The sequence below is a fragment of the Epargyreus clarus genome, unplaced genomic scaffold (genome assembly GCF_041222505.1).
Source record: "Epargyreus clarus isolate Ecla_fem2 unplaced genomic scaffold, WU_Ecla_fem_2.2 ptg000014l, whole genome shotgun sequence".
Classification (NCBI taxonomy): domain Eukaryota; kingdom Metazoa; phylum Arthropoda; class Insecta; order Lepidoptera; family Hesperiidae; genus Epargyreus; species Epargyreus clarus.
The window spans coordinates 12,443,049-12,471,018 of record NW_027332222.1 but is presented as its reverse complement, the minus strand read 5'-3'; the positions used below and the strand labels follow the sequence as shown (position 1 = coordinate 12,471,018).

At 36.3% G+C, this 27,970-nt stretch overlaps 3 protein-coding genes across 8 annotated transcripts; 2 read left to right on the top strand and 1 right to left on the bottom strand.

The window, feature by feature from the left end:
* The first annotated feature begins 29 nt into the window (after nt 1-29).
* Nucleotides 30-3,782, top strand: LOC140746878 (uncharacterized). Of its 2 annotated transcripts, XM_073079003.1 has the most exons (7): nt 30-283; nt 359-508; nt 668-874; nt 1,333-1,485; nt 1,952-2,311; nt 2,439-3,072; nt 3,495-3,782. In XM_073079003.1, the coding sequence occupies exons 2-7, from the start codon at nt 472-474 to the stop codon at nt 3,754-3,756; spliced, it is 1,653 nt and encodes a 550-aa protein (XP_072935104.1). In that variant the 5' UTR covers nt 30-283; nt 359-471; the 3' UTR covers nt 3,757-3,782. The 2 variants fall into 2 exon arrangements, with proteins under 2 accessions (XP_072935104.1, XP_072935103.1); XM_073079002.1 differs by having other exon boundaries at nt 30-508.
* Nucleotides 3,770-27,795, bottom strand: LOC140746876 (ATP-dependent helicase brm). 5 transcript variants are annotated; one of them, XM_073078997.1, is made up of 28 exons: nt 27,000-27,795; nt 20,031-20,560; nt 19,625-19,928; nt 19,032-19,121; nt 18,369-18,469; nt 18,122-18,260; nt 17,658-17,847; nt 17,073-17,211; nt 15,051-15,237; nt 14,423-14,530; nt 14,165-14,282; nt 13,464-13,599; nt 12,675-12,756; nt 12,433-12,590; nt 11,891-12,068; nt 11,127-11,369; nt 10,303-10,469; nt 9,460-9,648; nt 8,647-8,805; nt 7,988-8,159; nt 7,635-7,744; nt 7,411-7,531; nt 6,758-6,943; nt 6,301-6,500; nt 5,815-5,940; nt 5,607-5,739; nt 5,265-5,445; nt 3,770-4,986 (listed from the first exon to the last, which is right to left on the bottom strand). In XM_073078997.1, exons 1-28 carry the CDS (start codon nt 27,471-27,473, stop codon nt 4,847-4,849), a joined length of 5,061 nt encoding a protein of 1,686 aa, XP_072935098.1. In that variant the 5' UTR covers nt 27,474-27,795; the 3' UTR covers nt 3,770-4,846. The 5 variants fall into 5 exon arrangements, with proteins under 5 accessions (XP_072935098.1, XP_072935099.1, XP_072935100.1 ...); XM_073078998.1 differs by having other exon boundaries at nt 5,607-5,733; XM_073078999.1 differs by having other exon boundaries at nt 15,063-15,237.
* LOC140747413 (zinc carboxypeptidase A 1-like) lies at nt 21,684-24,880 on the top strand. Its single transcript, XM_073079847.1, has 5 exons — nt 21,684-21,863; nt 22,226-22,334; nt 22,868-23,067; nt 23,730-23,814; nt 24,618-24,880. The coding sequence occupies exons 1-5, from the start codon at nt 21,684-21,686 to the stop codon at nt 24,878-24,880; spliced, it is 837 nt and encodes a 278-aa protein (XP_072935948.1).
* Nucleotides 27,796-27,970: the final 175 nt, after the last annotated feature.

The window sequence follows — 27,970 nt, the reverse complement described above, 5'->3', positions numbered from 1 at the left end:
GACAAATTTGACGTTTTGACACTAGGACACTATCATGTTGGTATTTCATGTAAATGCATTTTATTGATTATTATTGTTTTGTTTAGTAATACTAAATTTCGCCGCATAAAACGCTAGTGACTATAGTCTCTTTGACACAATAACTGCAATAGAAATTTAAGTTATTTAATGAACATTATAAAATTACTGCTGAAAAGTAAAAATTACAATATAGTCCTCCAAGTATCTATTTAGTATCTTTTGTGTGACTGTGAATGTAAGAACACACAGAAGAAGTAAGAATGTAAGAACACATAGTTCAGTTATAAATGTTATAACTGTATATATACCTACTGATATTATATTGAACCATTTATAGGCAGCTGAAAATTTAACAAAGCATTTGTTATATTATCCACTACAGATATTTGAACTTTTGTAATTAAAACTTTGTCTAGCAGAGACAGATTAGAAAGCAGAGAATACAATACAATGGCCCATGTTTGTGCTTTTGAATGCGATAACATTGGTAAGTTATATTCTTTAGATAATTATTGCCCACTGTTGATATTCTTGAACAGGACCTTCAGGTCCATTTTTTTTCATAAAAACTAATTATATTAGTATACCTTGTGTTTGCAATATAAATGAGTTGATAATTCAATGTAATTGGTATTTTTTTTGGCAGGGACTTTGTTACATGTTTTTCCAAATCCTGACAAATTTCCACAACGTTTCAAAGCTTGGGTCGATCTTGTTGGTGGTACACTGGAAACCTCTTCAGATGTTGAATTCTACAGGAAGAAACAGATTTGTGACATTCATTTTGCCGATGAACATAGGAATCGGTTCAGACGACTCAATGCATTAGCTGTACCAACTCTCCATTTGCCTGGTAATGAATTGAATGAAGCCACAAAATGCTGATTTGTTACTTATTTTTTTAAATTCTTGACAAATAAAAAACAGTTTTAGGGAAAATTTACAAATAAATAACTAATACTGCATAATTTACATAATAAATAAATATTTCAAATATTTTAGGGACATCTTACGGAGATGTGGCAAAAAAATTTTATGCAACTATTTCAATTCTCTAAACTGGTGGTTACATTTTCTTGTTAGGAGTGAGTAATTTTTAATAATCTATGCACATGCAATTGTTTACTATGTAGTGATTCGATTTCAATTCAATTCAATTCAAAATAATATATTATTGAGAAAATTAAATATAAGATGAATTTGGTTAGTACACAGACAAAATAATATTTTTTATATCCAGTAAAAGTAATATGATAATTTACAGATATTAAATTAGTACATAATATATATTTAAGAATATAAATATTTCAGGGGGGCCTACAGTTGAAGTATCCCAGAAATCAGAGACTGTAAAGGACCAGTCTATCAGTCCAACGTTGCTCTTAAATAAAGAGAAGACATCCCATAGAAATGAAGAGGAGACATCCCTGTCTGGCACGGATCTGCAAAATGCAAATACTTGTGGTGTGCATACAAAACAATCTACAATCTGCCTGCCATATAATAATTTGTGTATGTGATGCTGTGATGTTGGTTACGATTAGATGTTTGTTCCCTTGCATGTGGTTGTCATATGATATCGAGGTATTGGGGATCAAAGAGACACTACATACTCATAGTAATGTATTCAACAATATCTGTCTAATGTGGCACCACAGATCACCACTCCTTATTTTTCTTTGCCATTGATGTTCTAAGAGTTAACTAGTTAATTACATCTGTTGAAGCTGTATGTGATGAATATTATATTGCACACGCCAATAGGTGTTTTTACGCTCTTTGGTATAGCAATCCCATTCTTCTGTTGAATATGAAAATATCTCAATATCATGCTATGAAGCACCTTTTTATTGTTCTAAAAATAATATGGTGACATTTTATTTTGTATGTATAAACAGAACTAAAACGAAACATTTGGTTATCATTTCAGATGCCGTTCAAATATTATGTAGAATATGTCTTCAAACACCTGAAAGTGCTACTAACTTATTTTCTGAAGCAGAAAATTCAAAGGACATTTTAAGAAAAATATATGAATGTTTTCAAATTTCCCTTTTCTTTGAAGAACATTTACCGTCAATGATTTGTGACAATTGTATTAAAGAATTGCATATATCTTATAATTTTAGAAGCAAATGTTTAACTTATGAAGAAAGATTTTCAAGAATTTGCAAAGAAAAAAAATCAAGTATATTCAGAGAACAAATCATCTCACCCAAGGACACAAGATTAGAAGAAAACTCTGTAGATTTAATTGCAGACACAATAAATATATCAAATGATTCACATAGTAAGTTTTTTACATTTATTTCATTATGAACTGCTTCATAACTTATTGGAAAATTAACAATATTATGTTTACTATTAGGCAATTTTCAGGTTTTGTTATAATTTAAAATAATATTCTGCTGTTACAGTTGAGACAGATGAAGTAGAAATCAATAAAGAATATAAGTGCATTGTTTGTAATAAAAATTTGAAGTCAAAAGGTTCACTATTGAGACATAATATGTTAATGCACGAAAAAAGAAAACATCTGGGAAAGGTAACAGGATTTGGTGCAAACAGACGTTACCATTGCACAAAATGTTCATACAGCACTCCACACAGTCAAACTTTGGTAAACCATATGCGGAGGCATAATGGTGACCGTCCATATACATGTGAATGTGGTAAAAATTTTACACAGTATGCAAGTCTAGCAGCCCACCGAAAAACCCACAGTGCTGTAACATACTATACTTGTGCAACTTGCGGCAAACAATTCAAACACGCATTCACCCTGAAGAAACACCTAAGTGTGCATGAATCTGGTAAATATACTTGTGAGGTTTGTCATAAGAACCTGAAGTCTACGCAGTCTCTACGTGATCACATGCATCGCCACTATAATATAAGGAACTATAATTGTGAAGACTGTGGTGATACATTTGTTACATGTTCTGAGCTACTAAATCATAAGAAAAAACATACTGAGGTTAAGAAAATAGAGTGTCACCTGTGTGGCTACAAGACGCACACTAAGAAAAATTTGATAATTCATCTCAAGAGGTAAATATTCCAAAATATAAACATGTTACAACAGAAATACACTATAACAATTAGCCGTGCGATGATTATTATCAGACAAGTAGTCTCTCCTGCTTATCTGCCAGGAAATAGTGTTAAATAGTGGGAACACTGAGTAGTTGCAAATTGTCAGTCCAATTAAAATATTAACTTCATCAGTGTTTTAATTGCCCCCAAAGAAAGTTTTATGTACTTTTTTACTTCTGTATACGACATGGGTACTTCTTCTGTGCAATTTTTATTCGAGGCGAGACCCATTTCATTTATTTTGTTTTTTCTAGTTCTAGTTTTTAAATGTGGAACAGCCACAAGCATTTCCATTAATGTGTCCCAGCTTATATTCATCTATTTCTAATAATTATCATCCAAACCAATCCTAAATATTAATAGTTAATAATTTTCAGACATACAGGTGACAAATCATTCAAATGTGGATTATGCGAGCTGACATTCTACACAAGCAGCGGCTTACGACTTCACCACCGTGTGCACACGCGAGAGAAACCGTTTACGTGCCCCACTTGCGCACAGAGATTTACACATAGCACAAGTCTTAACAAACACATGCGTACTGTGCATGGTCTCAATTATAAATGGGGAGATTATAAGAGTAAGGAACTAAACAGAAACAAGAAGAGTATGAAACTGAATATAAGAACGACGTAAGGAAATAAAATAATTATTCCGAAAAATGTTTTATTATCTATTAGATTCCTAGTCACAGCTAAATCTAAATGACAAAGAATTATGTATTAATATAAAATGTGTGACCAACAAAGAAAAATATGCATTAGTACAAACTTGCCAGAAAATTAAATGAAATATCCATTTGATTATGAGAAATATTTTAACTTTTATAAATAAAAATTCTAGATTTACAGCAATGAAGTAATGAATAGTTAATGTTTCTATTGTATAAACAAAAAAAAGACATATGTGAATTGAAGCACTTATGTATGAGATTTACCGAAAATTTACGCGGTTCATTTATGGTGTCGACTTTAAAAAAAAAGCTTCGCTTTTTGTTTCTTATAACCCTCTGGTGTCTTCCTCTTGTGTTGGTCAAACAATTTGCATATTCATAATTACTTGCTTAAATTAATATTCTAAGCATTTTACCATACTTAATTATAAATATAATAGAGTAAGACCATGGTTAAAGAATAAAACGCATAGTCAAGTCGATATAAAGTTATCTGTAACATCGTCGGCGCTTGTAAATTAAATAGATACAATAAATGATTTTTAAGAATAATAGGCTAGTTGAAACTTTTTAAAATAGATCATAATATGCTTCGCTGATAAAAAAAACATATTTTTGGGAGTGAGAAAGTTACAAAATTATAATTTAACATTTTGCTTATCTTAAACCATTTGTCGGCCGTAATGCTCTAAATTTTCTGTGCCATGACGTCACACAATGTACAAAGAAAGCAATATTTACACAAATATCAAATAAAGATTGTAGTGTATTTTATATAAGACAACTAGCCAATACTATAACTACTAATTATATGTTATATAGATATTGGGATACACTGATTTCAAAATTTAATGCATTTATAATATATATCAATAAAATTAGATGCAATTTGCAAATCTTATTTATAAATCATTCACCAAACGTCCCTTATCTTTAAGTCACCTAAAAAAATGTATCTTACCATAGTCTATCAAAGACATTGAATTAATAATAAATAAAATGAAGATCTAATAGAAAGTAATCTACGGGAATAAACAGGAATATAATCATAATTCAATCCTCCTCATAGTCCTCATCATCCGTAATATACTTGCGTTGCTTGCGTTTCCTTGTTGGCGTACTCTTACTTTTGCTTTTCAGTTTAATCTTCATTTTCACAGAACGATTTGATTCTCCATCTGAATCGTCTTCATCTGTAAAGAAATTGTTACAGTTGGCAGATTTAATATACAGCATTAAAAAAAACGAGTGCACAATAGACACTGACATTATTAAAGAAATAAATGTCGAAAAGATTAAAAAAAAAGATCCAGCATAAACTTTGAGTATTATATTTTCAATAAAACAAATTACATAAATGTCTAAATTTTTCTCCAATTTAATACTTTGTATAATATTTATTTTATATTAACTTACTTTTGTATCTTAAAGAAATACATGCTAGAAAAATAGGTATGTTAACAAAGATTACCTTTATCATTCTCATCGGAATCGTCTGAATTCTGTCCGCTGTCATACCGGCGTCGAAACTCTATGAACACGTTGCGCAACCTCACGGAGTCTTCGTATATCAGCGACGCTTCTTCGTTGTAAGTTTGAGCGTTGGCGCACAGCGTAAAGAAGTCTCTTTCCAGATCTGATATATCGTTGTACTGTTGGAGATAAAATGAAATATAATAATAAATAGATAAAATGTAACAGTGAGTGAATCAGAAGAATTGGTAGTGTATTTTTTAAAACAGTGTTCCCAATTTTAGAGTAGTCTTAAAAATCGTATCACCGATTGTTGACACACAACAATTGTTTCAATTACCTTGCCATCCTCAATTCTGTTCATTATCTTCTTGATGTCCAGCGGTTTTTTTATGACGTCATAATAGTCTGGAAGCTCTCGCCGCGAAGGTAGCTTCATGAACGGTTCCGACAGAACTCTGCCACCCCTGCATCAAAATTGATAAAGTTCACTATGGAGCATTTTCTGAGTTAATTAACAGAAATGCGGCTAACTAAGAAAAACTTACTCATCAGTGTAGTCGATTACTTTCTTCATTATATTTTTCAGCCGTTTCTTCAACAGATTTATTTCGGTTTTACTCTTCTTTTTGGACGAACTCGGCATTTCGTCTTCGTCAGAATCTTCTTGGCGACTGAAATGAAAATGTTATTATTATAAATATGTCATTTAAAATTGATTTAAACGGTTGAAACATTCACCACAAAAACCTTGGCTATAAAAATACAAATATGCCTATATTCATTAAATGATATGCTTAATAGTAATAAATAATAATTTGCGAAATAAAAAAATTAAGATGTACAAATTTAGATTTGATTTAGTTGGAAATGACTGTAACAGAAATTTGATGGCAATGAGAGCATATGGAGTAATATACAACGTGCCTTCGTTGCAATCAAATTTCTGTTTCCTTCTAAAAACTTTTATCTCTATTTTACACGGGCAGTACTGGCACAGTATTGACGAGTCACTCATTACATGAGCTACTAACCGTCGCTTGCGTCCCTTCTTCCGCCTCTTGTCGAGCACCTCGTCGTCGTCGTCCTCCTCCTCCTCGTCCTCGTCGAACTCCTCGTCGATCGCCTTCAGCCACTCCTTCTCCGTGAGCGAGTCCCGGTAGTCAACTTCCTTGCGCTGTCGCGACCCCCGTCCGAGGGTCTCGTCTTCGTCCAAGTAATTCCAACTTTGTCCCTGCATTGAAAATGTATTTATTTGTAGTCTCGACATATTTATATAATTACTAGCTGACCCGGCAAACGTTATGTTGCCTGATAAATAAAAAAATGTTAATGGTGAACAACCCTTATCACTTAGGGGTATGAAAAATAGATAGAAGCCGATTCTCAGACCTACTGAATATGCATATAAAATTTGGTGAAAATCGGTAAAGCCGTTACGGAGACAACATCTTGTCGATGATTTGTCAGTAAATCAGAAGAGAAACATACCTTAGTACAAATAACTTCATCATCCTCCTTGACGAGCCAATCAGGTAGCTCAGATTCGTCGATCAGCCGCGACTGCGTCTCAACTTTCTTGCGCTCCAAGTCAATCTGCTTGAAAATCTCCAGCTCTTCTTCTGAACGGGCTATCATCTCGTTTATTAAGTCATCGTCAGGTAACTCGTTCTCCTCCTAGATATCAACATATTTTTAGAATTAGTTTGCGCCAAACTTCTAGTCCGCCCTGTGTATAGTAGCGAGTCGGGGCGCAACAGTAAATTGTTGACATTTAAGGGACGAAGACAGTGCGGGACCACAAGCACCTGTCTGTTTTCCGCTCTCGCCCACGGGTACACATAGCTGTGCTCTTTGTTTAGTGTGCTCTTACTTTTGCTACAGTGTATATGCTTGTCGTTGTGTTCAACCGCATTGGCTCTCTGACTACTCCTGCGTGCAACAACTTCAGAGCGCACTAGAGGTTTGGCGCTGCCTAATACCCCGGAGATCATGATTGATGCAACGATTAAATTATTAAATATACTTTATTTTTATACATATCAGTCAATACTAAATCATAATTCATAGATAAAACATTATATAGACTCGGAATACAAAAATAAAATATAATATGAAATACTAATACCGCAAGAATGTGTTACCTCTTCATCATCTCCATCTTGATGCAAAATGCTCTGCAAGAATTGCTGTCGCTCAGATCCTGTAGACTTTTGGTCGAACATACCAGCTTGAATAACTTTTTCGTCCATGTTCAACTTGTACCTAAGAAAAGTATATTTTACAGTTGTACAATTTATGGAAACAAATAACATCTATCAATTAAGATATTTAAAATTATTTAATGAATATTATGATAAAAGCATACCTGGCTGCAGCCAAAATTCTCTCTTCAACTGAATTGACAGTCATCAACCGTAACACCCGCACCTCGTTACGTTGTCCAATACGATGAGCACGATCTTGCGCTTGCAAATCCTACAAATTATTGATATCCATTATATCCATTACAAAATATAGATACAAATATAGGGCAACATATATTTCATTCGTAAATGGTCTCAAAACTACATTTTTTAAATATTTTTCAAACACGAAAATAGATGAAAGTGACAATTTCAATTGTCAAAACTGGTTACATTTTCTTATTAGGAGTGAGTAATCTTTACTAATCTATGATGGAAGGCTTCAATAACTTTATGATTTGTTAAAGTCGGTCACCTGGTGCGGATTCCAGTCGGAGTCGAATATGATGACGGTGTCGGCGCTCTGCAGGTTGAGGCCGAGCCCGCCCGCGCGCGTCGACAGCAGGAAGATGAAGTAGTCCGAGCCCACGTCGTTGAACTTCTTCAGCAGCTCGCCGCGGTCCTCCGCCTTCGTCATACCGTCCAGTCTGACACACCACAAATATATTACTGAACAACCATGGTTGTATGTATGTTACTGAAGATAACCATGGTTAAGCTATATCTTTAGTTTTCTTTGACAGATATTCTGTTTATTGTCATAACAGTCAAGTAAAGTGCGCGTAAAACTGCTAGTCCGATCTGAATATAGAAATGAATCGCGTCGCCATAGTATGACTACACCTGCTCGCAACAACTTCAGAGCGGACTAGCAGCTTGGCGATAACCATACTATGCAGAGGTTTGGAGTAATGTTGATTATGTGTGCAATTGTCATAATCTTTGTTTTTTCAAAGGGCTACTATATTATAGTTGTTAAAATGAAGGGCTAATGATTACAACTTGGTTTATAACAATAAAAAGATAATAAGAGAGTTATAAGTAGAGTAGAGTAGAATAAGTATAAGAGATACACAAATACACGCATTATTTCCAAATATGACACACTCAAACATAAACCTATATAATACTAACCTCAAATATTGGAAAGCTCTCCAGGAGAGATAGTCCTCAATGATGGTCATGCACTGGGTCATCTGACAGAACACCAGGACCCGGTGCCCTGTCTGTTTCAGCTTCGGCAAGATGCGGTCCAGCAACTCGAATTTACCAGACACTCGGTATAGATCAGGGCTGTAGAGTAAATAAAATTTCAATGAAATATTGAAATCAACACTGATTGAATATGGGAGCAGAATGAATGGCAGTGGCTCTTTCTATGTGCAAGTTACCAGGTTTCTCCAGGACAAGATATTATTTTTTCCACATTTGATATAAATGAAAATATCGAGGACTCATATTACCGTATAATGAAAGGTAACACAGTCCAATGATGACACTGCAAAGAGCCCATTTAAATTGTGATCTGACTAACAGTTAAATGATGAATATTGATTGTATTGTTATAGATCATGTAGAACTCAGGGCATCTTAGAAAGTTGTATGATATCGACATAGATAAGTACAGATATCTCACCGCCTTGTAATTGTAGGAAGCCATTAAATGGCTTAAACCGGTGTCAGCCATTTAATGGCTGTCATTTTGTAATTTACGCGGAACAATGCCGACATGTGCAGTAAAGTGGTGCAAAAACACGAAATCGAAGAAAAAGTGCGGAGACATATCGTTTCATTCGTAAACGATCTAAAAACTACATTTTTTTTATATTTTTCAAACACGAAAATAGCTGACAGTGACAACTTCAATTGTCAAAACTGGCTACATTTTCTTGTTAGGACTGAGTAATCTTTAATAATCTATGGATAGCGATGGGTTTGTTCACTTACCCACTAACGACCCCGCCGCCGGTTCCAATGTGATCACAGAACTTCTCCTCGATGTGCGGGAACATAAAGGGGTGGTTACACAGCTTGCGCAGTTGCACGATAGTGTTCATGAGTGCCTTGGCACCGCCCTTGCCCTTGTTGCCCTTCTCCGATCCGTCGGTAAGCAGCACGCCCTTAGACTGCATGTGTCTAAAAGTATAATCAAATTATCAATAATTACAAAAACAAAACAAACTATCAAGTAAATGAATTAATAGAAATTAGCTCAAGTGAATTTAAATTAGGATTAATAACAAATTGAGCGGATCTCGAACCGGTAATCACTTTTATTTTGTAAATAAATTGGGTTGATCGTAATACAGACATCTATTGTATTTCGCCTGCATTACCCATTCCTTTTTTTTTATAATATAGAAATAGGAGACGAGCATGCAGGCCACCTGATAGTAAGTGGCTACTGCCGCCCATGGACATCCGTGATCAACCCCAAATAGGATTAAATATTCCTACCTGAGGTCGGTCGCAGATGCGCCGCTACCCCTGAGGATTAAGCTGAAACGCCTCGAATAAATATGTCTCCCTTACCACACCCTTCATACTAGAACACAGCAGCGCTTAACACTGCTGTTATGACGTAGAAATAAGTGTGCCGATGGTGCCGCCGGTGTCGAATCACAAAGGGTTCTACCACCGTTAAATGACCTATGATCAAAGGGACGACATTTATTTTGGATATTATACACCATGTATTTTATGTACATGGCCTATGGAATCAAGTGTTAATCAACACTTGAGGAATAAACCGGATTAATGCGATGCGACTGTAACATGTTTTATACTCACTTGTAGAGCACACGCTGTAGACCGCTCATGTCACACTTGATGATGTACTCCACCTTGTCGGGCAGCTGGCTCTCCACCTCCTTCTTCAGCCGCCGCAGTAGGAAAGGACGCAGCACTTTGTGCAGACGACGGATGATCAAAATTGTTTCTTCCTCGTTCAACTCAACCTAGGAATAACAATATCACTGTAAATATATATTTCACCGATATTCGTAATTCAGAATAATATTAATTTGTAGTCAAGCACTCGTAGACCATCATACTATCACTATAACCGATAATAGTGCAGTATATGTTTATTTAGAAGCGTAAATAATTATTCTTACTGTAAAGGTTGTATAAAAAGTGTAAAGTATGTATCGCGTTGTTCCACAATACATCGTACAATCGTGCCGAAGAATATGTCTTATACGTCAGCTAATATAGCTTCAAACGATAACATTAATGTCGGGCATCACTAAACGACTAAATGTAGAGCGCGCGCCAAACTTCTAGTCCGCTTTGAATATAGAAGCAACAATGCAACAGCAAATTGTAGATATTAGCGGGAGGAAGCGCGGGACCCCCCCGGCACCGCTGCCCGTTCTTGCCTACAGTAGGCACTCGCACGAACCTTCTGTCCGGTGGTGGCGAACGGCGCGTTAGGCCACTGCTCGAAGGTGGAGCAGCTCTTCAAAATGGAAGGCAGGAGGAAGTTGAGCTGCGCCCAGAGCTCCGGCAGTTTGTTCTGCAGCGGCGCATTGTCTCTCTGACTACACCTGTATGCAACAACTTCAGAGCGGACTAGAAGTTTGGCTCCGATTCTAACAGTCACTCGCACGAACCTTCTCTCCGGTGGTGGCGAATGGCGCGTTGAACCACTGCTCGAAGGTGGAGCAGCTCTTGAATATTGAGGGCAGGAGAAAGTTGAGCAGCGCCCACAGCTCGGGCAGCTTGTTCTGCAGCGGCGTGCCGGTCAGCAGCAGGCGGTGCGGCGCCACGTAGTGCGTGTTCAGCACCTGCGTCAGCTTGCAGTGGTGGTTCTTCATGCGGTGGCCCTCGTCGATTATCATGTACTTCCATTGCACCTGCACAACATAAGTCAATGTTACTACCCACGTACGACAACTTATTGTTACGTGCTGTCCGAATAACCTAGAATAGGCTCCGATCTAGTCAAACAAACCATACGTCAGCAGTTTTACTGACATAATTTGTTTAATCAAGTCGAGTTCTAAGTAGTGAGTAGTTATAAGTGAGTTTTGTATGATCAAGAAACAAAGATAATCTTTGTAGTAACACAATGTGCAAAAAATGAAATGTAAATTTACAAGTTACAATTTTTAATATACTGTTACATTGCACGCTTTTTGTAATATACATACATCTAAATATTTATTCATACATTGTAGGGACATTGCTTGAAATGTTCTAATCAAAGGTGATACAAATGGTATTCCTATGATCGGTAATACTATGATAATTATTTCAAAAAGAATATATTTAAAAATATAACCAAAATTTATGTGGACATAAAAGACTTTTGAGTCATTTTTATTATTTTTATTATTCATTATATAAATTTAATATACGGATATAGGAACGGTACCTTAGCGAGCACGCCCTTGTCCTTGATGACGTACTCGTACGTAGTGAGCAGTACGTTGAACTTTGTGGAGCGCATCTGAGTCTGCACGAGGCGGCGCGACTGTGGGGAGCCCTTGTACGACACCACCTGCACCGTCGGCGCCCACTTCTCGAACTCCAACACCCAGTTTGACAGTGTACTACACATAACCAAATATTAATAATACCATTGACGAGTCATGACGTGACGCAAGCCATCAAAGGGAAACCTACTTTCGCATTATTCTCTGTGGAACTGTAGAAAGCATTATTTCTTAGATTCAGTGATAACTATTTATTCCTAAAATGTTTCTTTTGGGTAATGCATTGATAGGCCTTCAAATATTTTGTAGTTGAAATTAACATAATTATCTTGTAGACAATGTCATTGCATTTATAGACGCAAGATTTTAATTCTTTGTATAATTATGAAGAAAAACTAACTTATTATTTGAAGAAGAGCAATGATGTTGTGAAGCAATTGTACATTAACAAAATCTACATGAAGTACAAATGAAATCTTACCTTAGAGGCACTATAATAAGGAATGGCCCATTGACTTTCTTTTTCTCCATGAGGTAGGTAACCAATGCAATGGTTTGGATGGTCTTGCCGAGACCCATCTCGTCTGCAAGGATGCCATTCAAGTTGTTGTTGAACAGTGATACCAGCCACTCCAAACCCTAGTAAAAAATATAAATAAATTCCCTTTTTCTTCTAGGTAGTGTAGCCATATTATAAATAAATAGATCAAGTAAAGTGCGAACCTTGATTTGATACTCTTTCAGTTTTCCATTCACCAAAATGCTGGCTTGCTCCGTAACAGACTCGTGGACCGTGTGAGCAATGCTGAAAATAATTAATAAGAAAGTAACTATCAAACAAGTTAAATATGAGCATGTCGTACACTTGACGGTAAATGGCTGCTGCCGCCCATGGACATCTGTAATCAACCCCAGATAGGATTACGTTAGGAGGTCGGAGGTCGGCCACAGACACGCCGCCACCCATGAGGACTAAGCTGGAATGCCTCGGATAAGTATATCTCCCTTACAACACCCTTCAAACCAAAACACAACAGCGCTTAACACTACTGTTAATAGGTAGAAATAGGTGTGTCTGTGGTGCCGCCGGAGTCCAACCGCAAAGGGTTTTATAGTACGCGCCAAGTTTGTTTAAGTTCGCTTTGAAGTTAATACGCGCAGGCGTCAGCCACAGAGCCAATGCGGTCGAACAAAACTACAAGGATATACTTCGTAGCAACGTAAAGGTACACTAACACAGCTATGTACCCGTGGGTGAGAGCGGGTAACGAACAGGTGTTTACGTCCCGCTAATATCTACAATTTGCTATTGCGACGCGACCCGTTTCTATATTCGGAGCGGACTAGCAGTTAGGCGCGGACTTCAAAACAACTTGTACTCGTGGCAGTACTTAACACTACTATTAATAGGCAGAAATAAGCGTGGCACCGGAGTCGAACTACCTTTTTTACGTTTACTTTTGTTCTACTACCTTTCAAACAAATGGTGATGTGATAGCACAAACATGTCACCTGTAGTAGGTCTGCTCCTCGGTCTTGTACTCGTCGTCTTCCACCTTCGCCTTCTTGATCATGTCGCGCGCCTTCTCCTCATCGGTCTTCTCGCGGTCGCTCTTCTCGTCCCTGTGCCCCCGTCTTTCACGTCTCTCTGATAGAAACAATGTTCAATATAAACATACAAGTAATTTATAGGAAATAGATCTACATATTGCTTCGCATAATAAAAGATTATTATAAAAAATATAAGACTCGACTTGGCGGAGGCACTGCCGTGAACCTTATTGTATACAGGGTAATTTTTTTAAATAGGCCTTCAGGGCCAAATCCGAAACTATAAGGATTAGCGAAAAATGCTCAAAGCCGCCGTTTACGTTACGAGGCCGATTTTGATAAAAAAAAACTGCATCATTCGTTTTTTAAAATATTTATTTTTCTCTAGCCGGAAATCGAACGAGCTCATTAAAAAAAATCTCTATATTAATTCCACTATCCGATAGTGACGCTTATAAGGATCAAATTCTGGGAAGTAATGATAAATGACAAACTAAAGGAAGGGCCCCAATTTAAAAAAAAATACATTCGAAAAATTCACCCTGTATATCGTATATATTATGTATGCATCAATATTTAATTAGCAATAAAGCAGACAACACGATGTAATGTAAGAGGAAGATCTTTACATCAATAGTAGGAATTCAAGAGTAAATTCATACCATCATCCTGGCTATCGTCGCCTGAATCTTCAGAATCAGAGAGCACCTCCCATCCAGGATGTGCCTCCATCCAATCTTTGAGTTGTGTCCACAACGGAGCTTCTTCTCCTCTTAGTATCTGAACAAAATTTATGTTATTATAATTTAAATATTTTATACACAAATACACAATAATTATTTCTCTAACATAACACATATCATATTCATACATAAGTCAAATAACGGAAGGAAAAGGGTAAACAACTGAAGAAAACATACTTCTCCAGTCTTGGGATCCATGACACTGACTCTCGAGTCAGAAGTCTGCGAGCTGTCATCCAACGCATCGATCTCGCCACCTTCCAAGAGCTTCTTCTTTCTCGATTTCTAAAACGAATATTTAAATAAACGGATGTCAATTAAAGTAAAATGACTTGTTTTAAAGTCTTCATGCACTGAGTGATTTTTAAAAATTACAAGAAATAGTGCTTTGCTACATAAAAAAAAACTTTCTATTTGGAGATCCTTGTACTGCTGTGGGACAATAATGAATAGAGCATATAGTCTGATAAGAGGTTACATAGACATAGAGGGTCGTCATCATCATCATCATCAACCCATTACTGTCCCACTGCTGGGCAAGGGTCTCTTTTCAGAATGAGAAGGATTAAGCCAGATCCAGCGTGCTGGTTAAGTGCGAATTGGTAGACTTCACATACCATTTAACTTTTTTTTAAAGCTTTCTCAGGTATGCAGGTTACCTCACGATGTTTTCCTTCACCGTTTAAGCAAGCGATAATTAATTTCTTATACGCATAGTTATAGGTCATAGTGGGTATTGGGAGTGACTTATATTATATGGTATATTGATTCAATGTTCATTTACAACTTGTTTCAGATACAATGCCTTATCGTTTACCCGCTTCCTGCGCTCCTCCTCCTGCTGCTTCTTGCGCTGCTCCTGCTTGTGTTGCTTCACCATCTCCGTGAGGCTAGCGATGTATTCGTCGGTTTGCGACAGGAGGAACGCCAGCCGCTTGTCCTTCTTCTGATCGATCAGCTTCCTGTAGCCCTCTTCGTCCTCCGCCATCAAGCTGAGAATAATAACAAACCATTTTAATATGTATAGTATTTAAGTGACTTTTATTAGTAATTTGAACCCTGAATTCACATTTTTTTGTTCCTATATTATAATTTCATCATATATAACTTCTCTTAGAAGTGCATTTATTTTTAATAGAAACTACTATTAATTACTAAATTGGAAATAGTTTCTAATTTACCTCCTCTTCGTAAAACGAGTGTATTACTAAGGGATAGTTCATAGTACAGGATCCCTAGTATAGTTTTCATCATTTATTAATAACAAGCTGATTTTTCGTGAGTAGCTTCGTTTCGACAAGACGCCCAACATTTTTCCTTACAGCAATGTTGGTAAATGGTAGCTTGATGGGGCAGCAAGGATAAAATATGTTGACCGGACGAATTCTAAAAATTTATTACTAACCAAATTTTTCTTTGTCAATTATCAAGATAATTATTTAAATAACGTGAAAAAATATTTGTCCTACAAAATATAAGGTTTTTATTAAGGCGTCCCCCCTCTCCAACATGTATCATAAACAAGGCCATGAAAAATAATTACTAACCAGCTGATTTTTTTTTTATTGGCTGTCTACCATTTACATAGTCTACCATGCACATTGTCCTACAAATTACATGGTATGTCATCTCGGACCTACACTTAAAAGTTGTAGTACTAATACTTAATGTAAAAATAATTAGTATCAAGCTGAGTGTTCCAGAATAGCTTCGTTTTAATGAGACGCCCAACAAATTCTCGTACGAAAGTTCTCGATTGTGGTTTATAACTAAAATAATAGGGATGAAATATGTTGATTTGACGAATCAAAAAAAAATATTACTAACCGATTTTTTTTTTATTAATTATCGAGACAATTATCTAAATAACGTGAAAAAATATTTGTCCTACAAAATATAAGGTTTTTTTTAAGGCGTCCCCCCTCTCCAACATGTATCATAAACAAGGTCATGAAAAATAATTACTAACCAGCTGATTTTTTTTTTATTAGCTGTCTAACATTTACACAGCTTACTACCCACATTGTCCTACATTGCGAAGTACGTTATTCCAGTCCGCCAGTTTTATAGTTTATTTATATTATATTATAGTTAAATTACAAATCTTGTAGGATTAATAAAAGTTACCCTTTTTTTTGTAGGACATTGTTTTATTTAGATAAAAATTATATTATCCTATCACGTGATACCTTTGTCCTACAGTTACTAATAAAAAAAATAATCCTGCGGAATTAACATCTTTTCAGCGTAGGTCCGAGATGACATACCATGCAATTTGTAGGACAATGTGCATGGTACACTATGTAAATGGTAGACAGCCAATAAAAAAAAAATCAGCTGGTTAGTAATTATTTTTCATGACCTTGTTTATGATACATGTTGGAGAGGGGGGACGCCTTAATAAAAACCTTATATTTTGTAGGACAAATATTTTTTCACGTTATTTAAATAATTATCTTGATAATTAACAAAGAAAAATTTGGTTAGTAATAAATTTTTAGAATTCGTCCGGTCAACATATTTTATCCTTGCTGCCCCATCAAGCTACCATTTACCAACATTGCTGTAAGGAAAAATGTTGGGCGTCTTGTCGAAACGAAGCTACTCACGAAAAATCAGCTTGTTAGTAATAAATGATGAAAACTATACTAGGGATCCTGTACCATCAAATGAATTTCTATTTAAAATCTGACAGGACTTAGAATCTGTACTGAATAAACTGGTTCTGTATTTGAATAAATTGGTCAAACAGCCAGATAAAGTTTTCTTTATCTAAAAATACTGGAAACGGTGCTTCTTCAATATAAAATCAATAGTGTTATGTTACCGTCTCATACGCTCCTTCTCGATGCGCTCCTGCTCCTTCTTCTGCTCGCGCTCGGCGTTCGCGTGGTAGTTCATGATCGCCTTGTTCATGCGCGACAGTTTCGCCACGTTGTTGCGGTGGTACTCCTTGAAGTCCTTGGCTACAAATATGTTAGTTTCGAATTCATAAAGGTATTTGAAAGACGTCTAAATAATTTATAAAACATAAACCATTTATGTTCTGATACCATTACAGTATTATAGTTGATATAGGTGCATTTCTAATGATGGCTTATTATAATATGTAGACCTGCTTTACTGTACACAGCTGGACAATAATAAGACGAAAATAATGTAACCTAACCTATCATAGGTTAGGTTACATTATTTTCCCAATATACCTATAATTATTAAGCACCATTATAATAGGGTGAGAAGTCACATAAAATTTCCTTCGAGTCTATCTGTATATTAAATATTAATTTTTATACTTAAACGTTGATAACTAAATAGATGTTTTTGCAGTCTAATAGCACGGTAAATATTCCACTATTAATACTAGTCTCACAGGAAATCTCTTTGCAAAAGTATGAAACTATGTTCTCACCATGTTGCAGTACAGTTTGCAGGAACTCTTGGTGCTTCTGCCTGCGTTTCCTCTCTGCTTCCAGTTTCTGCTGCTTCTCCAATTTCTCAGTAGCGCGAGCCTCACGGAGCCCTTGACGTTTCGTGCGCTTGTACGCCTTGATGTTCACTGCTGTTTCCAATGTAGTATCCTTACGCACTTGGCCGAGGATCTAAAACAAAAGTGTTAATTATTAAAGTACCTTAAATAATTTATGTGTTGTCTCAAAACTTTTGCTGAGATAATAACCATGACACTACTTATTCTCAAAGATGTAATAGGATTTTCTAGTTTTATTTTAAGTAAACAACGATCCCATAACATCCTTGACATTTTTTAGTACTTGTATGTCAAAATATACTTTATACTTTTACTAACCTAAACTAAACATGACTTTTAGAGGTAGTGTAAAAGGTCAGAATATCACTTTCATCTATCCCACTAACCTCGGCACGTAATTGTTTCTGGAAATTGAGAACTCGAAGGGCTCGTAGTTCGATCTGCGCTTGCAAGCGGAGGTCGTCAGATATGTTGACCGGCAGATTGGACAGCATTTCTATACGATGGGCAATACGCGCTGCAATCCTACAAGTTATACAAATGATATAATATATTCCGAACGTTGAATAAAAGCGGATATTACAAGTTCTTTTAAAACACATTCACAATAATACATAACATGATAGATTTTACCTGTTTTCCCTTTCGTTTAGGATCTGCAGAGGATCAATTCCTACTGGTTTGGGTATACTTGTCACACGATTCTGCTTCGCTCCAGGCGTAGGCATTCCAGGCTGAAAAAGATACATAAAATATTGTACAACATATTCATTAAGATAGCATTGTCTTATTATGCTTTAACATAACTATTTTCAAATGACTTCAAAATTTGCATTTTTAATGCATTGCATAAATAGACGCTTTTTATTCTACACATCCCACCACGCTAGAATTCCCTGCGTCGTAAGAGCCACATACGAACACACAAACAACCAGATCCAAAACGGAAATCTAAATTCATCATCATGTGGATATCTGTCCGGCCGGGGAGCAAACCTGACACCCTCTGTCTGTCAGACCGGTGTAGTGACTTTCGCCACGCCGGTCAAAAAAAAATATACCAAAGAGTTCTTGAAATTAAACAATGAATACATATATGAATGATACAATGAATATAAACAATGAGTACATGGTGCATAATGTACACACGTATGGAGTTTCTTGCGCCGCTTCTTCTCCATAGCGAAATACCTTCCGAAGCGGTGGTAGTTTGTTGACTTTCAAAAAGTATTATATATGAATCAATTTTGAATAAATGAGATTTGAATTTGAATTTTGAATTTGAATTTGTAATACCTGTTGCTGGGCGGGCTGGCCGGGCGGCGCGGCGGGCGCGGGCGCTCGCAGCGGCGCCGGGCCCCGCAGCGGCGCACCGCCACCCATTGGCTGCAATACGTACAATCCGTTAGCACGCGCATAGGTATAGTCCGCGCCTAACTGCTAGTCCACTCAGAATATAGAAACGAGTAGCGTCGCAATAGCAAATTGTAGATATTAGCGGGACCCCCCTGGTACCCGTCCGCGGCCCGCTTTTGCCCACGGGTACATAGCTACGTTAGTGTGCCCTTACGTTACGGGGTATATGCTAACTAAACCAGCGCGACACAACTTCAGAACGGACTAGATGTTTGTCGCGGACTATACTTACGTGTGCTTCCATTTACAAAATATATTTTTCAAATTTGCAATAGTGACAATATTTATGATGGGAAATATGAGAACTTACAGACTGTATAGACCTTTCTTAGAGAAACCTTCGTAAATAGATACATTTTTGTTTTCCTGAAACTAAACATTGGTAAAGGGAATATGCACTAACAGTAAAATTAGAAAGGTCGTCTATACCAAGTATGATAAATTAATTTGCGATATATTGTTTTGCCATTTACCGGGTTCACTAAGGGTGGAGTCGGCTGAGTGGGAGGTGCCATTTGGCCTGTCATAGGTAAAGGTGTAGGGGGTGCTCCTCCCCCGCCGCGCGCTGGGTCCGCGCCCGCAGGGCCCTTGCCGCCGGCCGCGCCAGCTCCCTGCGTGGGCGGCGGCTGCCCCTGGCTGTACGGCGACGGAGGCTGCGCCGGCGGAGTCGGGCACTCCGGAGGTGTGTCCCCAGTTCGCTTGCCGGCCGCCATCATGGCGATTTGCTGCGTAATTGGTTGATTACGCGCTAAGTTCCGATAAGCGGCAATTTGAGCTCTAAGGAAAGAAAACAACACATTATCAATTTTATTCGCTTTTTAATGTTGTATTTGCAAATTTATAGTGTGTAAATATTTTATTCAGTGGAATAAAACTTACTTTAACTGACTCAACTGCGTATTGCTAAATAGACCTTTGTTAGGATCTTGAGGATTCGTACGAGCACGAATAGCAAGCAGTTGAGAGTATCTCGGATCTTCTTGTAGACCTTTCTCTTCCATTGAATCTATAGCACGCTGTAAAGCATTAAGGTTATCGGGACCGGAAGCTGCGCTTTGCATTGGCGATGAAGAAGGTGCGCCATTGGCCGAGGAAGTCGGAGGCGGCGGGCCTTGGCCGTGAGGTGGGGTCTGCGCTGCAGGCGGCTGCTGCGGTGGGGCTCCTGTCGGTGGCTGTCCAGCTGTTTGAGGTCCAGGAGGAGTTGGCGCTCCACCAGTGGCCGGTGGCGTATGCGAGTACCCAGCTTGACCAGGCATCATGCCATGATGTGGAGGCATTGGAGGCATTCCCTGCGGATGAACACCATGTGGTGGAGGCCCGCCGTGCGGAAGTGGCACGCCCGAAGGACCAGGAGGTCCTTGTGGGCCATTTCCGGGAGGTGGAGGTCCCCCACCCATACTCATTGGACCCTGAAAAGTCGTTTATAATTAAACATCACAATATTAAATATAATCTACATAGTTATATACGATTTATTCTAAAGTCTCGTTGCGCTCGGACATCGGTCTCGGCGCCTGCGGTGGCGGCATCGGACTCGGCGCCTGCGGTGGCGGCATCGGACTGCTTTGATTCAGGTGCTATACTAATATACTTCGCGATCCATTAAGATTCCATTATAGTTAAATCATTACAAGTCAAAAGGTCCATATAAATGCTCATAATCTTAATCTGATTTACCTAGATATTCTATGTAGATGGCAAAAATGCTGTTTATTATTGTTTTTAAAAAAAATCATGTAAGAGTATAGACATGATTTTTTGCTGCTCATTCCTTTACGCAATTACAACTCAGTACAATAAAAACATCGCCGTAGTCATAGCCATATAGAATTGTCTATAAAAATGAAACTGTCGCTAGTATTTTGCATCATTTGCACAAATTATGTTCTAGCAATCCCTAATTATACATATTATGAGATTACAGCTTTCAATATTCGGGAGAGACATGCTCTTCATAATATCCGTGAGACAGATAAGAATTTCATTTTTTTAAATGGAGTTACAAACGAAGCTTCCACTACAATGGAGGTGGTCGTTAACAGTTGCTGTGTAAAGGAATTTGATTTACTACTCAAAAAATATGGATTACAGTATAATATTTTCGCCAGCAATGTCATGTTAGTATAGATTTTACTTGTGAAGCATCACAATACCTGTCAAAGAGTGGAATTAAAGTCCAATAAGTCTAAACTGTTTGAGACTTTGGTGCCTCTATGGATTTTAAATGATCTTCCTAATCCTAATGTAATGACGAAATATATTGGATTTCATTTGAAAAATCCCCCTTTAGGATTACACAGTAGTAAATATATATATTTACGTTTTATTTCCAGATTGCCAAAAAATATCCACATAACGGATAGAACACCAGATGTCTCAAAAACTTTCATTGATTGGGATTGTATTTTAATGTGGATTGAGAGAAAAATAAATGACAATTCAGCTTTGAAGGCCATTGTTATTGCAAAAACATATGAACAAAGGGACATTTATGTAGTAAAAATTTCAACTGCTGTTGAAAATGAGAACAAAATGGCAATATTCATAGTTGCAGGAGAGGAAGGCAGAGATTGGCTATCATCAGCATTAGTGTTGAACTATATCAACAAAATTTTAGAATCTGCAACTAGCCCCGAGTCGTTATTAAACTATTACGAATTTTACTTCATACCTATCATTAACCCTGATGGTTTCGTGTATAGCAAACAGGAGGTAATACCATATGTGTTTTAAAATTAGGATTATAACTTTAATGCATAGATTAGTAAAGACTACTCACTGCTAACAAGAAAATGTAACCAGTTTTGAAAATTGAGATTGACAGTCATCTTTCGTGGTTGACAAATATTAAAAAAATGTAGTTTTTAGATCATTAACGAACGAAACGATATTTCTCCGCACTTTTTCTTCGATTTCGTGTTTTTGCACCACTAAGTGTTCCGCGTAAATTACATCATGCCATTAAATGGCTGACAGAACTGTCAGCCGTTTAAGCCATTTAAATTACATGGCGGTGAGATATCTGTACTTATCTATGCTTTAATGTTAATTTCTTATCCTTGAACTGTACTTAGGATCGATTTTGGGCCAAAAATAGGAAAGTATTTCAGCCGTCAAGACTGTGTTCAGAAAACAATGCTGCTGTGGGAGTAAATATTGATAGAAATTGGTTCTTCCAATCTGGTAAGATGATTTCAAATTAAAACAATAAATCTGTGTTTATTTTATTTTATGTGTATTTAATTTAAAAAAAAATTCATTTAACTTTCCTAAGTTAGATGGAAAGTAAGTAGTTTTGTGATCTAAATCTCAATATATGTACATCAAGTCTGAATAAAAATGTTCCTTATCTGATTTATCATATGAACAATTTGAATTAATGAAACTTTTTTTTAACAACAATTAAGTAGCAGACGAGCATGTTTTCCACCCAGTAGTAAGTGGCTACTACCGCCATGGACATCTGTAATCAACCCCAGATAGGATTTAATATTCCTACTTGAGCTCGGCCACAGATGCGCCATTACCCCTGAGGACTAAGCTGTAACGCATCAGAAAAGTATGTCACCCTTACCACACCCTTCAAACCAGAACACAGCAGCCTTTAACACTGCTGTTATGAGGCAGAATTAGGTGTGGTGGTGTTGCAGCCGGAGTCGAACCACAAAGAGTTCTACTACCTTCAAACTTATTTATATATACATTTGCTATCACAGGTCATTCAATTAATGCAATATGCAATTCAATCTACATTGGAAATAGACCTTTATCAGAAGAAGAAACACGAGCCTTATCATACATTCTAAATAAAATTGCTATAAATTTAATGGCATTTGTTAATCTAAGAGGTTTTGGAAATCTTATAGCCTTGCCCTATGCAGATCGTAGTGAGATATCAAGTAATCATTATGTTGTGGTAAGACTGAGTTAATGTTTTTTTTGGAGGGCCACATTTATATAAGACTAGCTGACCCAGCAAACGTTGTATTGCCATATAGATAAAAAAATCTTAAGGGTGAACAACCCTTATCACTTAGGGGGATGAAAAAAAGATGTTGGCCGATTCTCATAGATACCGGATAAGCACAAAAAATTTCATCAAAATCGGTGTCAAGCTGTTTCGGAGGAGTATGGCAACGAAAACTGTGACACGAGAATTTTATTTATATAAGATTTACAAATCTTATTATTCAAAGTGATTGAATCTTTCAGTCCACAAGTTGTCCATCAGTAACATATTAATTAGTTGTAAAAATGTTTGTAAGAACCAGTAATGCATGTATGTAGTTTCTTCAGTTAACATTATGTATAGATAAAATTTACGGTGGGTTGTGCCATTGGGCCGTTTAAAGTTTACATTAATATTGTTATAGCTCACTTTAACAATGTGATGGAATTTAACAATTTTGTATTGTATGTTATTTGTCATTAACATCACTTTTGTCACAATCACCACAATAGATATGTTATCCCCATATATTATATAAAAGATGGCAATGTTTACTTTCAACGTCATGTAATTTAATGGCACAATTACTTTGACAGGTTATTTTTTTACTATTTTTTTACTATTTACAGCTGGAGATTATGAAACATGTAAGCAGTATAATAAATAAGCAATATAACACATCATATCCTGTTGGTACCACTGAAAATTATTTCTGTAAGTTTCTAAACAGTGTAACATGAATCTACTTCAGTATAAATTAAGAATTTAATGATCTTAATGGATCCTATGGCATACACCATTCTATTGTACCTTTTGTGTAATCCTAGAAAAAATACTTTAACAAACAAATAAAGGTTAATTTAAAGGTAACAATAAGGGTAAACAAATAAGGGTAATTTGAAGGTGGTAGAACCCTTTGTGGTTCGACTCCGGCGGCACCACCACCACCCCTATTTCTACCTAATAATAGCAGTGTTAGGCACTGTTGTGTTCCGGTTTGAAGGGTTTGGTAAGGGAGACAGACTTTTCCGAGGCGTTCCAGCTTATTTTTCAGGAGTAGCAGCGCATCTGTGGCCGACCTCAGGTAGGAATATCTAATCCTATCTGGTGTTGATTACAGATGTCAATGGGCGGCAGTAGCCACTCCATCAGGTGGACTGAATGCTCGTCTGCTACTTGTAAATTATAAAAAAAAAAATACTACTGGGTCGGTCTTGTATTTGAATGTTTATTTATTTATTTACTGTTACTAAACTTCCCGATTATTTTATTCAAAAGGTAATTAGAACACAATGTAAAAGCATTTGGATATATTAAAGGTGTTTGAAAAATTTCCATCCCAGACACAATTAAGGCAATTGGAAAAGAAATTTCACTCAAAGGTGGAAGATCATTAGGGTTCCTGATTAGAAAATACTTGAAATAATAGATATATTAACACTATTGATCCTTTGTATTGAATTTTATTCCATAATCCTATTACTATAAAATGAATATGGTTAAAACTTCTTTTGCAGATAATTTTTCTGGCAACATGGCAGACTGGGTAAAAAGGAATTTGAATATACCAATTGTATTAACACTGTACATGAATAATGGAAAGTTTCTTCCACAAGAGGATCAAATACTGCCTCTAAGCAACCATTTAGATTTGCTCCTAAATATAACCCTTACTATATCTAGAGATATTTACGGCTCCTTATACAACAAAGGAGTAAAACACAACTTTACCTGGATTTTGTTGGTTCTAAGTTTCAATTCATGGATATACTATGGATAGTTGCTATATGCTATGTGATAAGCAGTCGGTAAACATTATGCGTTTACTTATACAACACTTGAATGACAATACCTACTAGGTGACATTAAGAATTTACAGAGGAGAAATTTTTCAATTCAATTCAATTCAATTCATTTATTTATTGCAGGATAAGGTGAAATACATTATATATGGAATACATTAGTTTTGTGCTCCTATCCTAACCCAAAGGGTATGCAAATATGTCATAGGTTCTAAGGTCAATAAATCTAATTAAAATTACATTAAATTAATAATATTGAATTAGAAAAGGATACAATAATAAAATTAATAGAAATCATCATATTAAATTAATAATTAAACAACAAAATAGCATGTCAGTACAAATAAAAATATTTTATTATAAAATAATGGCTCATACTTAAAACAGACAAGATATAATAGAAAAATAATTGTTTCAGTTAATGTCATTATAAAAATCATTAATATGGTAGTAGGACTTGTCAATGAGATATTCGTGTAATTTATTTTTAAAGTTTTGATTGTCGCTTATATGCCGTATTGTTTTTGGTATTTTATTGTATATCACAGGTGCTTTGGAAAATAAGCTTTGTTTAAATATATGTGTGTTACATTTCACAGTTTGTACCTTATCTTTAAGACGGGCTCTAGAATGAAATTTAAATAATTCTGGATTACGTTTTACAAATAAAGCGCATTCAAAAATATACATACAAGGTACAGTTAATAACTTTAGTTTTTTAAAATAAGGTCTGCACAACTCTCTCTGGTTTAGATTACAAATAGCTCTAATGCACTTTTTTTGAGCCTTTAACACTTTTTCTTTATCTGTAGAGTTTCCCCAGAACATAATACCATATCTGAGAATAGCTACTACATGACCATGGTAAGCGGTTAATACCACTTCGCGAGACACAATTTTTTGTAATTTGCGTAATACAAATGAAAATTTACTTAGTGTCTGGCAGATATAATCTGTATGCGCTTTCCAGTTCATCTGTTTGTCAATGTGTAGACCCAAAAATTTAATTTTCTCAATGTGTTCAATAGTCTGACCTAGATAACTTATATTAATTTTAGAGCTTATGTCACGTCCTTGATTAAAATTCATTATTTTAGTTTTATTTAAATTAATTTTCAAATTATGATGATTAAACCAATGTATAATAGATGTCAACGTATCATTAATGTCATTTTCCAAATTCTTAAAATTGTTACCAGTAAACAGTACGGTACTGTCATCAGCAAATAATGTCATCTTATGTTTTGTAACTTTCGTCAGGTCATTAATATATAGTAAAAATAACAAAGGGCCCAGTATACTGCCTTGGGGAACTCCATATTTTAGTTTTCTAGGCTTTGACGAGAAATGTTTTTCTGTGTTTGTTTTTCCACAAATTTTGCTTATTGTTGTTATTTGATCTCTATCACTTAAATAAGATTTTATGAGATTTTGTACGTTTCCACGAACGCCATAATCGTAGATTTTGTTTAATAGTAACTTTTGATTAACACAGTCAAATGCTTTGGTAATATCCATGTATAAAGCTACTACTGGCAATTTTTTATCCATATTTTCCATAATCGTCAATAATGTAGAGTATAGTGCATCATTTACAGACCGATTTTTTCTAAATCCGAATTGCTCTGAAACTAAAATATTGTTTCGCTCTACATATTCATACAAAGCTTGAACTTGAACTTGAATATTTACAAATAATTAAAATAACATAATTGAACTTGAATATTTACAAAAAATAAAATAAAATTACATAATTGTTGAATTGAAAATATTTCTATGTCTATCATTTAATCACTCTCCACTATACCATTTATGCAATGTTGTTTAGTGAGGTTTGTCTTTCAACCCTTGATATGATTTTTGTTGTTATTGTGCATGATTTTTCCAGTCTTTTTACAAACTTTTTTTGTTAGTTACATATTGACTGTTGAAACATGAAAAAATAAGAGGCTGGCCAATACATAAGTAGCTATTCTCAATCAATCATATCATATTAGTGACAACTTCACAAGTACTACAAGAGTTAATTAAAGTATTATAATTTTTTTAAATGAGTTCATATTAGCTATTGTGCATAGAAAAAAATGTAAGACTTACCTGTCCAGGAGGCATATGACCAATTTGGTGTTGCATATATCCATGAGGAGGGCCCTGTCCTGGCATATTGGGATGTTGGGATGCCCCAGGCATACTAGAATGTCCATTAGGACCTGCCGGGTGAGGCCCTCCTGCATTCATTGGATGTCCAGGTGGCCCAGCTATATGTGGACCCACCATATGCGGCGACATCTGATGACCACTCGGTGGCATACCAGGATGCTGTTGCGGTACACCAGGTGGCCCGTTACTATTGGATGCTATAGAGTGCGGTGGCCCGGTCGGCGGCATATGGTTGGGCATCGGAGGTTGCCCTGGAGCAGTAGGGTGGCTTGGCGGAGGCCCGTTTACGTGTTGTTGACTGTACGGACTGTGCGGGGACTGCGGAGGCGCCGGGCTCTGAGTCGGGGGTCCCATCGGACTCGGCGCCTGCGGTGGCGGCATCGGACTGCTTTGAGGTGACGGACTAGCCATCTTTATTCCGTTTTAAACTGCATACCACAAAATACCACACAAAATATTGTTTCAAAACTATTATGACCAATATATGGCGGAACGCATCCGCGTCAGTAAAATGCCACTCTCTTATGATTATCACTAGTGTTCTACGTGACTACGATTTATTTAAACCACATTCACAACAGAATGTTTAATATTATCCTGTTTAGTCAAAAATCCTGTATTATAATGCTTCTCTCACATAAATTACACAAATTAAAATAATTTTGGCATCAAAAGCGCATTCTCAGATCTCGGATTTCTCTGAACCACAGACTAGAATAGCGATGTGTCAACTCGGTTCGTATGACGAATCAACCGGTTTAAATTGAGTACAAACCGAATGAAACCGAATTAAATCCCTACATCAAGCGACTCATTCTCGTTGTTTGCCTCGATTACTCGAAGATACACAACGTAATCGAATCCGTGAATCGTATCGAATCTCTTATATGTAAAATAAAAAGCAACTG

Coding starts and splice junctions, on each gene's coding strand:
- LOC140746878 (XM_073079003.1), top strand. CDS start 472: ATGGCCCATGTTTGTGCTTTTGAATGCGATAACATTG. Junction 509..667: donor TTTTGAATGCGATAACATTG/GTAAGTTATATT, acceptor TTTTTTTGGCAG/GGACTTTGTTACATGTTTTT. Junction 3,073..3,494: donor TTGATAATTCATCTCAAGAG/GTAAATATTCCA, acceptor AATAATTTTCAG/ACATACAGGTGACAAATCAT.
- LOC140747413 (XM_073079847.1), top strand. CDS start 21,684: ATGGCAATATTCATAGTTGCAGGAGAGGAAGGCAGAGATTGGCTATCA. Junction 21,864..22,225: donor TCGTGTATAGCAAACAGGAG/GTAATACCATAT, acceptor AACTGTACTTAG/GATCGATTTTGGGCCAAAAA. Junction 22,335..22,867: donor AAATTGGTTCTTCCAATCTG/GTAAGATGATTT, acceptor TTGCTATCACAG/GTCATTCAATTAATGCAATA.
- LOC140746876 (XM_073078997.1), bottom strand. CDS start 27,473: ATGGCTAGTCCGTCACCTCAAAGCAGTCCGATGCCGCCACCGCAGGCG. Junction 11,370..11,890: donor ACAAGGGCGTGCTCGCTAAG/GTACCGTTCCTA, acceptor TATGTTGTGCAG/GTGCAATGGAAGTACATGAT. Junction 7,745..7,987: donor CCGACTGGAATCCGCACCAG/GTGACCGACTTT, acceptor AATAATTTGTAG/GATTTGCAAGCGCAAGATCG.